The sequence below is a fragment of the Dermacentor andersoni genome, chromosome 6, assembly GCF_023375885.2.
Source record: "Dermacentor andersoni chromosome 6, qqDerAnde1_hic_scaffold, whole genome shotgun sequence".
NCBI lineage: Eukaryota > Metazoa > Arthropoda > Arachnida > Ixodida > Ixodidae > Dermacentor > Dermacentor andersoni.
The window spans coordinates 65,715,177-65,727,283 of NC_092819.1; the positions used below are offsets into that span (position 1 = coordinate 65,715,177).

Genomic DNA, 12,107 nt, shown 5'->3' on the forward strand with positions numbered 1-12,107 from the left:
CATGCAGCTTTTGTCTATATTATTATTCGACAAGAACACCTATGTAACAGGAAAACATGTCTAATGTGTCATGGCTGGACAAAGCGTTACGAGATGTCGCTAGCAGCGTTGTTGCTGTTGCCATGCTGAGCTAAAAATCGGGGATCATGTCGGGGTTGGCCGGTGGGATTAGGGGGGCGCACGGTAAAACAAGTGAGGCAGTGCACGGTAACGTAGGTTGAGGCTACTTTGAAATCAGGTAACCACAGAGAAAAATTAGTTTTGAAGAAACACTCGGGAACATGGACAAAAAAGAAAAGAAGATGGCAAGCTAAAGTGCATACATATCTGTACCTCAAAAGTGCAGATACGGAATGAAAAAAGAGGTCAAGAATGTTGGCAACCAAGTAAAGGTTATATTGAAAGTGCAAATAGACAACTCACAGTCATAAAAATAAAGTGAAAAAAAAAACAGAGACGGTAAATTGGATGCAAAAGATGGAAACCAAAAGAGTCCACGAAGTTTTACAAATGCGGCAAGAAAGAAATCAGGTGAGAAAACTTGTACGATAACACATATAGCAGTGACTTGCTATCTGAGGCCCGAGCTCGCTGTGTGAAGACCAATGCATACCGAAGCAAATATTCGCAAGAGGATAATGCATGTGTCTGCTGCAGCATAAGTCCGAAAACGACTCGGCGCACACCATAATGGAATGCCAAGTCATTCACCCAGCAGGACCCGTAGGGGACGTCTGCCTTCCATAAGCGCTGGCATCCAAAGCGGATGGAAGCATTAAGCACTTGACCGGCAGTCGAGATAAGCAAGACACGCGTAATGTATCGCTGGAAAAAAAGAAAAAAAAAAGGCACGGAAGAGATCGATAGAGCCGGGGTCGTTACAGGCATAGGTAACTGTACAATACAGAGACAGGGATGTTAATGAAGATCGAAACGATCAAGGAGAAACAGGCAAAATGCTTGACTGCAATATATACATATATATATATATATATATTAAAACCTGGTTAGTTCAAGCAGGCTAGGTGAGTCTTTGTCTTCGCCTAGTTTAGAGGAGATCGAATGCCAATAAACATCTCGTGCGCGCGTGCGCAATAATTCTGCCCAATGTTATGACCGGAACAGAATATATACCAGCAAAAGCACGCGAGGACGACACCAAAACCGTTTATAAATTTGGGAAAATAAGAGCAGAAATTCGATGTTGCTGATAGTCTCGCGAGAGCTTTTAAGCGGTGTGAAAAACCACCGCAGTGAACTTGTTTCGCGTCTATACGCCGTTTCCGAGCACGCATATAATCGTGAGCGTCCTAGTGCATCAGCGCCCTAATGATTCGCCTACAGGCGACGCATTATGCGTCGACCACGTTTAGCCCTGCGCGCGCGACGCTGGCTGACTTACGTAATTACTTTGCTACTGTATACGTCATCGAGGCAATTAGCGGTGACTAAACTTAGCGGCCCACAGGCTTCGGATGTGCGCGAACGCAATCCCTTATAAGCTCACCATAAAGGGGGAGAAAGGGGAGAAAGGGGAGAAAGAAAGAAAGAAAAGGGGAGAAAGAAAGAAAGAAAGAAAAAGAAAGAAAGAAAGAAAGAGCATTGCGATCGACTTCGCCAAGAATGTACTAAGACTCAATTTTCACGAGATAGCATTAACCGTCGCCGCTTGAGGCTAGGTTATTGCATCGTGCACTGCACAGCCACAGCGACCACCGATTCACATCGAGGCGCCTCTCGTCCGCTGGTCTGGTTTTCTACAAGTGACACGGCACGGTCTCAGCTCTGGGAGATTAGTCTCAGCTTCGCCGGGAAAGTAGATTAGACATCGATCAGACAATTTTTTCATCCCTTTTTTTCTTTCTTATTTTTTTGCGTTAGGCGTACTCGTTGATGACTGCTCACTGCGACAGCGGTCAGTGTTAATTACCCAAGTGACGCTCAACGCAAAGCAGCAGCCAACGAAAAGAAGAAAAGAGCGATGTTGCTTTCGAAATTCGCAGACATGCAGTTCTTCGCAGCCTCCCCCCCCCCCCCCCTTCCCTTCATCCCAGCGCACACAACCTTCTGCCCCACTGTGGTTCCTCTTGTGTCTTCCGTACGAAAAAGATTAAAGCGGACTGCAAGCGTCGGGCTTAAACACCGAGCTCTTTATCGGACGCGCTAATGACTCTTGCGTCACCCTGTGACGACGTCGGGTCGCTAGAAGCTGCCTTTCTAAACTATTATTTACTTTTCTTTTTCCTGCAGCCGTTCTGTTACAAAAGCCCGGTCGTCGCTGCAGTGGAGGGCGGATTAAATGTGATGCAGGGTTCGGAATGCTAGTAGAATATTTTTAGAATATTTCGTACGCCAGAACACCGTAGCTGGCGCAAATGCAGAAGTTATCAGGGCGTATACGATTCACCATAACTTAGAGCTTTTACCAGGTTCTCGTGTTTCTTTTGACGGCAGACTGACGTGGATATAACTTCGCGCATACGCACTGCCATTGAACGAGAACCCCGCATAAAACACTTTTTTGATTGATTGATTGATACAACGTTTCCTGTAACGCACTCAACATTGGATCAGTCGCGCATGTGAAAGTCATGCAGCCACATCCGGAACCGTGTAATTCTGCGAGAATGTATACGTGCGACGTTTGAGTGAAACGCCAACTTTCAAGGCGCCGCAGACGGAGATCAACGAAAATATGAAGTAACATGATGAGAGCAGCATTCCGGGCAAGTTTGTAAGTCATTACTTAAATGATATTGCGAGACAAAAAAACGACACGGACGTGAGAGAAGACGGTGCCTGGTGTGTCGTCTTCTCTCACGTCCATGTCGTCTTTTTTGTCGCGCAGTATCATTTAAGTAATGAAGTAACACTTGCGGCAGAACGCATACCGAGATGGCGGCTATACAGCCATGGGCAGCGAAAGCACGGGCTCACCGTTGCTCTGCTGTTGCTGTTGCTGGCAGAGGGCGGCCTTGTCATTCTGCAGCTGTTGCCGGCCGCCGGGCGTGTTGGAGACGGGCGTCAGCGGGGGCGGTGGCGACGACGGCACCAGGCTAGGCGTCCACGGGGGGGCCGATGGTTCAAGTGGCGGCATCACGTACAGGACGCCCCTGCGTGCGTGTACGGTACGAGTGTGCTACAGACAGGAGCACTGCGAATATGTATATGAGCTACTGCTCGGCAACGTCGCACACTTATCCGCTCGTACCATGTCGGCGAGTGGCCACGACTACCAGAACGCCGTTTGCTGTTACGTTTGCGTTGTTGTTGCTTGTTGTTAGCGTTGCTGTTGTTTGCTGTTACGTTTGCGTCTTGCATTATCAAGCTGGCGTCTCCATTCCTGAAACTTCTACCCTTACACGGCTTAACCTAACACCTAGTCTAACCGTCTTTTTACCGGCAGTTAACTCAGACGGAAGTAAAAGCGACCATACTGTGCGCCGACTTGTAGCAGTGCAGAAACACGCAATTGCAATTGTACGCCGGATGGCTAAGCCGCAAAACGCCGTTAGCAAGGGCAACAGTCTCGGGACATCTACGTGCAGATACTTAACCAACAATAAGAAACGTGCTCGACCGGATATCTTTTTCGAGGACCGCATGCATGCTCTGATTTGAGAGTCAATAGGGTTCCCGGATCTGCTTCGCAGAAAAAAAAAGGGGGGGGGGAGGTGCTGCGGCCACGGGGAGAAAACTACAGCTTTGAAACTTCGTTTACAGATCAGATAGAGTTTTGGAATTACACTATGTCAGTCTAAACTAAATTAGTGCAGTTCTTTAAGTGCGCGCGAACCGCGGTCAAGGATAAGACTGACATGCTCGTGTGCGGGCGCGCGCGCGCGCGTGCGTGCGTGCGTGCGTGTGCGTGCGTGCGTGTGCGTGCGTGCGTGCGTGTGCGTGCGTGTGTGTGTGTGCGTGCGTGTACGTGCGTGTGCGTGTGCGTGCGTGCGTGCGTGCGTGTTGAAGCACCGGACGTGCGCCTTCGTGTGAAGAACGGCCCCACGCAGACAAGGCCACTGCGCGGACTCTGCGCGCACATAATGGAGCCAAATGACCGAGCGAGGCGCGGAGTCAATGACAGCGCCCCGAGGCGCATACACACTCCGAGCGAGGAAAAAGGAAAGTAGCCGAGCCGCGCGTGGTCTCGTTGCTTCGCTAGCACGGCTCGCCGGCCTCAACAAATGTGACAATCGTTCCGCGCTTCTCTTTGCCGACAGCGGCTGACGAGTAATGTTATGGGCTTACGTTTCAAGGAGATGCCTCGGGCAAGTTTCTCGGGTTTTAAAGCCACACCGGAGGGAGATAGCAGCTGCGAGTCGCACACTGAATGACAAACGCGCGTCCGCCACCGAGTAAAACCCGCAACTAACGTGGAGCGTGTTTCGTGCGTCACTTTGGCGTAATATCTCTCGGCTTAATTCCTGCCTATCTGTAGAGTCGGCTCAACGTCTATTCTTCTCGCATTACGCTGACTGAGTGAATCGTCAGCGGGTTTCCTGGGGACTTGGATTCCATGGTAATCGGCTCGCCGGCATCAACGCAAAGTTGACCCTCAGCAATGACGCAAGCGAGGTCATCGTATAGACAGACACTGAGTTACTTCGCATTACGTGCAACATTAGAGGGAACTACTGCACAGAACCAAATAACTACCGCTGCGCAGACCCCATGAGAACGATATGAAGGCTAGATTAAAACTAATATTCACAATCCAAGAAAGTCGCACGAGCCGCCCAGGCTGCGACTGCTGTTGTTCTTTCTCGGCATTACAATATATTGCGTCTCAATGAGAAGAAACAATCGTTTGGGGTAGTCGGTCTTGAATAATTATTAACACGAGCAAGCAAAAACAAAAAAAAAATGGCAACGCCAGCCAACGTTGCTGTTCGCCTCCTTTCATGCGTCCTTTCGTTGAGCTAATTCACGTTAACGAATAACTTCTCGAGTAGCCCAGACTACGACGAGTACACCTTTTCGGAGGCGGTAGATCACGTGTCTCCTGTCTGCTGTCGATATTCGCGACGGCAAAAGTAAATGGTTGTCTTATTTGGTATAGGCTGAACAACGGGCCATTTTCCGAAGCTATATACCATCTCTGGTCGGTGGCCAGAACACCGCACTTCGCCAAGCGATACAGGTCGGTGTGGGCGCTTTCTCGCGCGAATGTTTCACCGCCCTCAGCACTACAACTTCCCGTGCAAGAAAAAGACAATGAAAGGGGGGCATACAGAGAACTGTAACAAGAGTAGTAGAGCCTTCGTGAAAAGTGCAGAGTTCACTGCTTCCGCGACAGTCAAACCACAGCAAACGCTCGCTAGATCTACAATGTAAGCAAAAAAAAAAAGGTGTGCTGGGAACTGTTCTTGCGGGAGTTACCGCTTGACCCTAATTTGCCCAAGATATTTAGATTATTATTTTTTTTCCTGTGGTGTGCGCTCACTTTTCCGGCACAGTATGTTTACTCTTTTTACACCCAAGTGAAGCGAATGTACTGCATCGGGGACTACAAGCTCTCGAAATTGAGTTAAACGTGGGTGTCACGCAATTACTCCAGCACAAAGGAACCATCAGCCCTACGATCTGCTTTCACGGTGAAGAAGTTGAGAAACCCAGCCTAAATACTTTTGACGGAAACTGCGCGTATATATTGTACCCCAAGTCCAGCAGCGAAAGAAAGCAAGCGAAAATCGCACAAGGAGACCACAATCAGAGCGGTGTCCCGTTTCATGCATAGGAATACTATATTACCTACAACGCAGAAAGCAACGCAAAGTAGGTAAATGCCAAGAACGCTGTGTGCTGTATACAGTGCAGTATGCTTCAAAGCGTATGCCACAGTAGCGCGAAATCAAGCACCTCGCGATTCTAAACTTCACTTACAACCGTATTTAAAAAAAAAAAAAGGAAGAAGAGAGAAAGGTTGCTACATAGGGCCACGCAACGAGCATACCAGACAGCCGAGCGAGTGCCAAAAGGTCACGATATCCTCCACCCATGTGACTACATATTGTGTCATGATACATACCTCCTGAGAAACGATATACTGAAACTGACTCGTAGAAAAGTTATTAGCGTAAAATATTTAGGGCCGCTCTAAGTGCTTGGCGGCATTTCGTCTGGCGTTTCGAGGTCGACTACCTTCATTCATAGCAAGAATGATAAGTTGAAAACGTTACGTCCGTATTCTCTTAAGATCGGACTGTCCGAGTGGTCTGTCAATTGCATTTTTGCTAGAGTACAGACGGCAAAAAAAAAAAAAAAAACTTTACGGACCGCGGGATCAGAGCTAAAAGTGAATATTTTCCGTACACGTATACACGAATCTCCATCCTGCAAATATTTGCGAACAACACAACGTTGCGTAATTTTACTGGCCACTGTCACAAACTGCTCGGAAAGTCAAACGTTTTCTCAGTTTTCGTGGTCCGTGAACTTCTGACGCCGACTGTATACGTCAGCGCAAAATACTGAAATAAGACACAGACACGAAAGAGACAAGGGCGAGCGCTCGCAACATTCTTCGAAACGATTCCCTAGAGATTCCCTAGTTCTTGCGCTACAGCACACAACCTCCTATATGGCGCTCATGCTCAACTATCGACGGTGGGAAATCTCCACGGAAAAAAATTCCCCCGCCTCCGTCGAGCGCGGCACATGCACATGTATACAGCTCGCAAGCACATGAGTCAGTGGTGTACTACACATGCACCTATTTCTGCTGACAAAGTGTATACATAGTAAAGTGGTTCCCGCTTTGAGGCCACGACGGGACTCACCCCATCGGAGCGTGAATGCGCAAAGGTATACGTGCTTCAGGAACGCACCTCTTCGCGTATACACCCAGGCGCGCGCCTGGAGCTGGCCGTGTTTACAACCGCCGCCACCGTAAACACAAGCACACGCACGCAGGCCACACGCAAGCACACTGTCGTGACTCAGGCAAGCTATGCTCCAGGAAGACGTGGCCAGTTAGCCTTCTCTCCGCTTACCTCGTGCGAATGAGAAAGTGCTTGGACCGGCGCCTGCAGGGATCGACGCGTGGGAGACGATGTCTTTCGTTACATAGCCGGTTCTCTGTGCCCCTCGCACAGACTCGTGTACGTATATACGTATACGTGTGTATACACTCGGGACGGAATGTTCGGAGCGCTTTTGATCGCGCCGCAAGCGGCGGCCAAGAACTGCCGCCTTGCGTTCAGGCGTAAATAAGGGTCTTGCTTCTCCGCCACCAACCACCGCAGCTCCAATTTCAAAGAACGCAGAACGTTCGTGCGTTGTATCGCATCATTAAACAGATCTCGTTTGTTTAATCTAAGCACTTCTGCTTTCGGTCCTCTTCTTCCTTTGTCTGTCTGTCCGTCCGTCGGTTCGTTTAAAGTTAGAAGCTCTCGGGTACTCGTACCTTTTTATCTTCTGTAACATACGACCGTCCACCTGTGCTTCGCAATACACGGGCCTCGTTTAATTGCCACATTTTCTCCTTGCAGGCAAATACCCATTCAGTTGTGTACCGTATACGCAAGAAACCGTAGGTACGAGAACGAAATTAGACCACGGTCCGGGTCCCCTTGGTACTGAATCGCGTCGTCCACACACCACGTAGAAAAGAAAGTGTGACTGTGAAGAGGGAAAGCCGCAATTTTCTGCAACCCTTTATAGGGAGAACGTCTCGGCGCCTTCCACGCAAAACAAGCGGCACTAAGGAAGGCACGCCCGTGAAGATTGACAAAAAAAGAAAAAGCGGCCTCTCGTGTGCCCACCAAAGCCCCATGAAGCGATGACTTATTGCACAATAGGGTTGCTGCTTTTCAGCCCTTACAAACGATCGAGCGCTACTTTGGTTTTCTTCCATTGAAAAGGGGCTACGCATATTCAATACACAAAACAGATCCTTGTTTCCGAACAATTAATAGTGCCTATTAGGGGCAACTTACAGTAAATGGGGGCATTAAGCACCCGTTTTAGGCGCCTGAATCCTGCATTCATAGTGCCGGTCCGGTCTCTATACTAATGACCATGCGGCGAAAAAAAAATATATCGACAGCAAACATGACCCCAGAGCACTAGCTCTTCAAGGGTATTTTGCTTAACATAAACAACTAAACTTCTAAACAGCCTAAACTCTGCCAAGCCTCAGAGAAAGCTGGTAAAGTTGCTTCTACAACATGCGTTCTGTATCCTTGTGCATTTTTTAGGCGTGGCGGGAACCTATGTACCGTCAAAATAAACAACGTTCCTGCATTTGCAAGAAGGAAAAATAGTTAGACGGACATTACGCGCGGAAACGTCATACCGGGACGGCTGTCATTTCTTTTGGCACTACATGGAAAACGGCGCCGATATGGTTGCGTCCGACGTAACCGTATAGGCCGAATTAATACATCTGCTATGGGCTCTTCCGATACTCGAAAATGACGTGTATTCCTGTCGTCGCCGAGCCAGCTATCGCTGTCTCAGGTGAAACACTCGATGCTTTCCTTTGAGAGCCCCTTCATTAGGCTGCGCAGCTTAATCTCGCACTAATTCCCTGTCAATATCTCAGCAATGAAACACTACTGCGCGCGTGATTGCTATGTACATTCGTTCTAAATCAGATTTTTATGGTTATATATAAGTATTAGTCAAGCTCTTTGTCGAATTACTGTATAACGCAGCTTAGTGTACGGCTGCTTTACATACACTGTACGGATAGCTGCGCTCTTCTCGGGTTGGTGCGCCCGATCAGTGGCGTCAGTCGGCTTCCCAGCACGGCTGCTCGGCGTGTCACCCCCCCCCCCCCCTTCATTCTCCTCCTCCCCTTCATTCTCCTCCTCCTCCTCCTCCTTCCCCCGCCACTTCCATTTTTTCAAGCACACTTTGTGTAGTGAATGTGAAATAACTTAAAAGGGCAACGCTCTTTCTTCCTTAATTTCTGAATCTTATCTTCGAATATATATATATATATATATATATATATATATATATATATATATATATATATATATATATAAACACAATATGGTGGCACTTTGCCATGTCACAGTTTGTAATCGTTCTAGAAATTCTGCCGTTTGACACTGCAAACTCTGAGCCCACCGTTAGCAGCGAAAATATGATACATTAAAATGACATAAAATGAACAATGCGATGCACGATACAAACAATACTTATTGCAAAGTATAATAATATTCATCATAACCGGAGACAGTTACTTTTCATAACTGACAGGAAAAACAAATAAAACTACTGAGCGAACATTTTGAAATAACCTCAGTATTTTTTGGGAGTATCTACCGTAAAAAGAATAAATTAAGTCGAACATTATGCCAAAGTGTTTTGCGGACTTTACATCAGCGACCAATTTTTCTTCGACCTGTAGAGGAGGCATACATTTATATGCATACCTACTCCAATGCTGGAATCCTACATCGTTGCCTTTCATTAATCTGCGGGTCATTAAACTTGGCCGGATTTACAATAAAGTTGTTTCCGTCCATCCTTAATCTGTCCGCAATTCATTCACCGAGCCTGACATTTTGCGATTATGTTTATTTCTCTTGAGTTTATTTATTTATTTATTTATGCACGACGGGAGACTTACCTATCGCATTTGCGGTCGCTCTCGAAAGCTATTATGTATAATACAGGCCCGCTGTCTTTCTTTCACTTTATTGTATTCTTCTGAGAAAGGTCGCCGATGGCGAGGTAGCCAAATCAGGCTATCACAGCGGATAGGACAGCGTGGCTTGTAAACAACAGACTTCCCGAACTTGTGTACCGACACTTAGGCGATGGCAGACGGAGATCGTTGGTCAACCAAACAACACGGATGTCCGCAGACAGCGACAAATATGTCAGCGGTCGCATAGTCGACCACGCGAAGACTCCGTCGCCATCCGAGGGCCGCTTATTAATTCTTGAGGACAAAAGACAATGATGGCGCGGTGCGCCTCGCGCGACGCGCACGGCTAATTACGCACGCAAAGATTTAAGTGAAAGAAAGAAAACAGAGGCTCCCTGCGTTTAAAACCGCGGAGCCAGACCGGCCCAAGCTCCGTTATCCTCACGCAATGTAGGAAACGGGGTCACGGTCCGCCCGTGCGCTGGACCGGCCCAGCAGCGCGCGCAGAACAGCGCACCGCAGCGCGCCGCGATGGTCGCCAGTAGTACGCGCACACGCACACAAACTCGCGCGCGTCGACGTCCTCCGAAGGAAGAAAACACGACACCCCGGCAGCGGGTGCGCCGACACCGGCGGCAGATTCATTATCGATCTCGTGACGTTCGAAGAGGAGCGCGCGCTGCCCCAACGGAGAGAAGATCGAGCTTCCCCTTCACGACGGCCAATCATAACCCTCCCAGCGAGCAACGTACCCTGCGCCATGCTCGCTTGAGCCATAGCAGATGGTGGTGGTAGCGGACGTGGTGCATTGACTCGGGGCGGCAGATGGACAGGGGCGCTCCAGCAGCTCCCTGTGTGGTAACGAGCTGCGGCGCGTCGGAATAAAGAGCGAGCAATCTTTGCTAACCAGAACGACCGATATTTCTCGTTCCTACGTTTTCTTTAACTGCGAGATAAACTGGCGCGACTTCTGCTTCAAAGCCCGAATGGTGGCTCCGAATAGGACTTTAGGCAGCGTTTTTGCGCATACACGTGACATATTACAGTGTCTAGTGACACGACCGTGGTTTCATCCCGTTCACTCTCGTTTAATTTCAAGCCGACAGAAAGCACCGAAACTATCGCAGGCTCCGTAAGCGAATCGATATCGGAAGCAACACGCTCTACAAAGTTGGTTCTTTATTCTATGGCTCTACTATGTTCTGTCTTGTGCAAGCATCAAGACGCGCGCGCGCATCGCCCATTCTGTGGAGAGCTAATGTTGACATCACAGCGGTCGTCTCGGTAACGTGAATGCGCCGATGAAAACAGCCCGATTCGGGTAGTTATCGTGACAGGCGCTGGCAGCCGCATTTATGAGCACGCGCAGCTGTGAAAGGGGGAAGAAACCAGCTCCTCGCAAACCAGTAAAACGTGTACAATGCTGTCCGCTACAGTCTGCTAGCGTGCGCACAGGGCTAGCCGGCCGGCCTACATAGCAAGAAACTGCACGCTGCCGAAGACTCCAGGCTCCAACTTTCTTGCTCTTAAACGTGTGCGATACCTACCGCAACAGTTTAAAGGCGCGTTAGCATAGCATGCATCAACCGAATCCACCGAGGATGCGCCAAGATGCAATTGGGAACAAAAAGAAGAAACGCTGGCTCTCGGAGCGCGCGATGTTTTGCGGCGAGAACAAACGTTAGCTCACAGAATAAACACTTTCGGATGAAGCCTACGGGAACGATCGTACAATGACGGTAAAAGCCAAAGCACGTCGCACAGCAGCTTGCATTTCCAGAGCCGCGCGCAGGGTTCATACGCTCCCCCAGCGGCTCGCGAGTAGGTTCTAATGATGTCATCGACCTAACGCGGCAGTGTCTATATGCACGTCCGCATCGGCGACGCACGAAGTGGGGCTATCGGGACGTTCAATGCGCAAGCACTGGCCCTTTTAACGCCAGGCCAGTGAACAGCGAGAAGGTAACAGCTGCCCCACGACTCAGCGCGATACGCTCAGTGCCGAGAAGCCAGCGTACACGATCGTCCGCGGCGGCGGTCGTTCAAAAGAATGGAAGGTCTCGTTTACCCACCTGGCTACTGTGGCCATCTCCGCTTATCCGAGTGGTTCGAGGTCTTTTAAGCGAGACTTCTTGCTGACGGGCATGCTACCGACGCTTCCTCCCCCGTCGTGGAACACACAGTAATAATTTTACATTTTGAAATCGCGAGGAACAATCGAAACGTCGGACATCCTCGCGACGCGAGGGAAGGGGGGGAACAGAAAAATATAAAGGGACCGCACGCGCCCTGACAAGTGAGGGCATCTGGTGTCGGCGCGAAGAACGATACCAGTCGTGCAAGTTTTTCGCTTCGGCTTCATCGTTTGCTTTGGCGGCTTTGGCGTCCGTTTGTCTGTTTCGAGTATTTGTCTGGCGCTGACAAAGATATTTCTTTTTATCAGCGACCCTTTGACTTCGAAAGAAAAGGCAACTCCCAATCCCCAAAAGACTTGCATTGTTCA

General features: G+C 49.0%; 1 protein-coding gene and 1 long non-coding RNA gene across 2 annotated transcripts in view; one reads left to right on the plus strand and one right to left on the minus strand.

Annotated features, from left to right (window-relative positions):
- The window catches only part of LOC126522711 (protein SSUH2 homolog), a 66,670-nt gene extending 54,814 nt beyond the window's left edge, over nucleotides 1–11,856 (minus strand). The window contains exons 1-2 of the mRNA XM_050171498.2: nucleotides 11,677–11,856; nucleotides 2,938–3,113 (exon numbers count right to left, since the gene is read on the minus strand). Of these exons, the coding sequence (XP_050027455.1) occupies nucleotides 2,938–3,113; nucleotides 11,677–11,693 (193 nt within the window). The 5' untranslated portion in view covers nucleotides 11,694–11,856. The remainder of the gene's footprint in view (nucleotides 1–2,937; nucleotides 3,114–11,676) is intronic.
- Nucleotides 1–12,107, plus strand: part of LOC129382494 (uncharacterized) — a 47,808-nt gene that overhangs the window by 27,099 nt on the left and 8,602 nt on the right. The window lies entirely within an intron of this gene.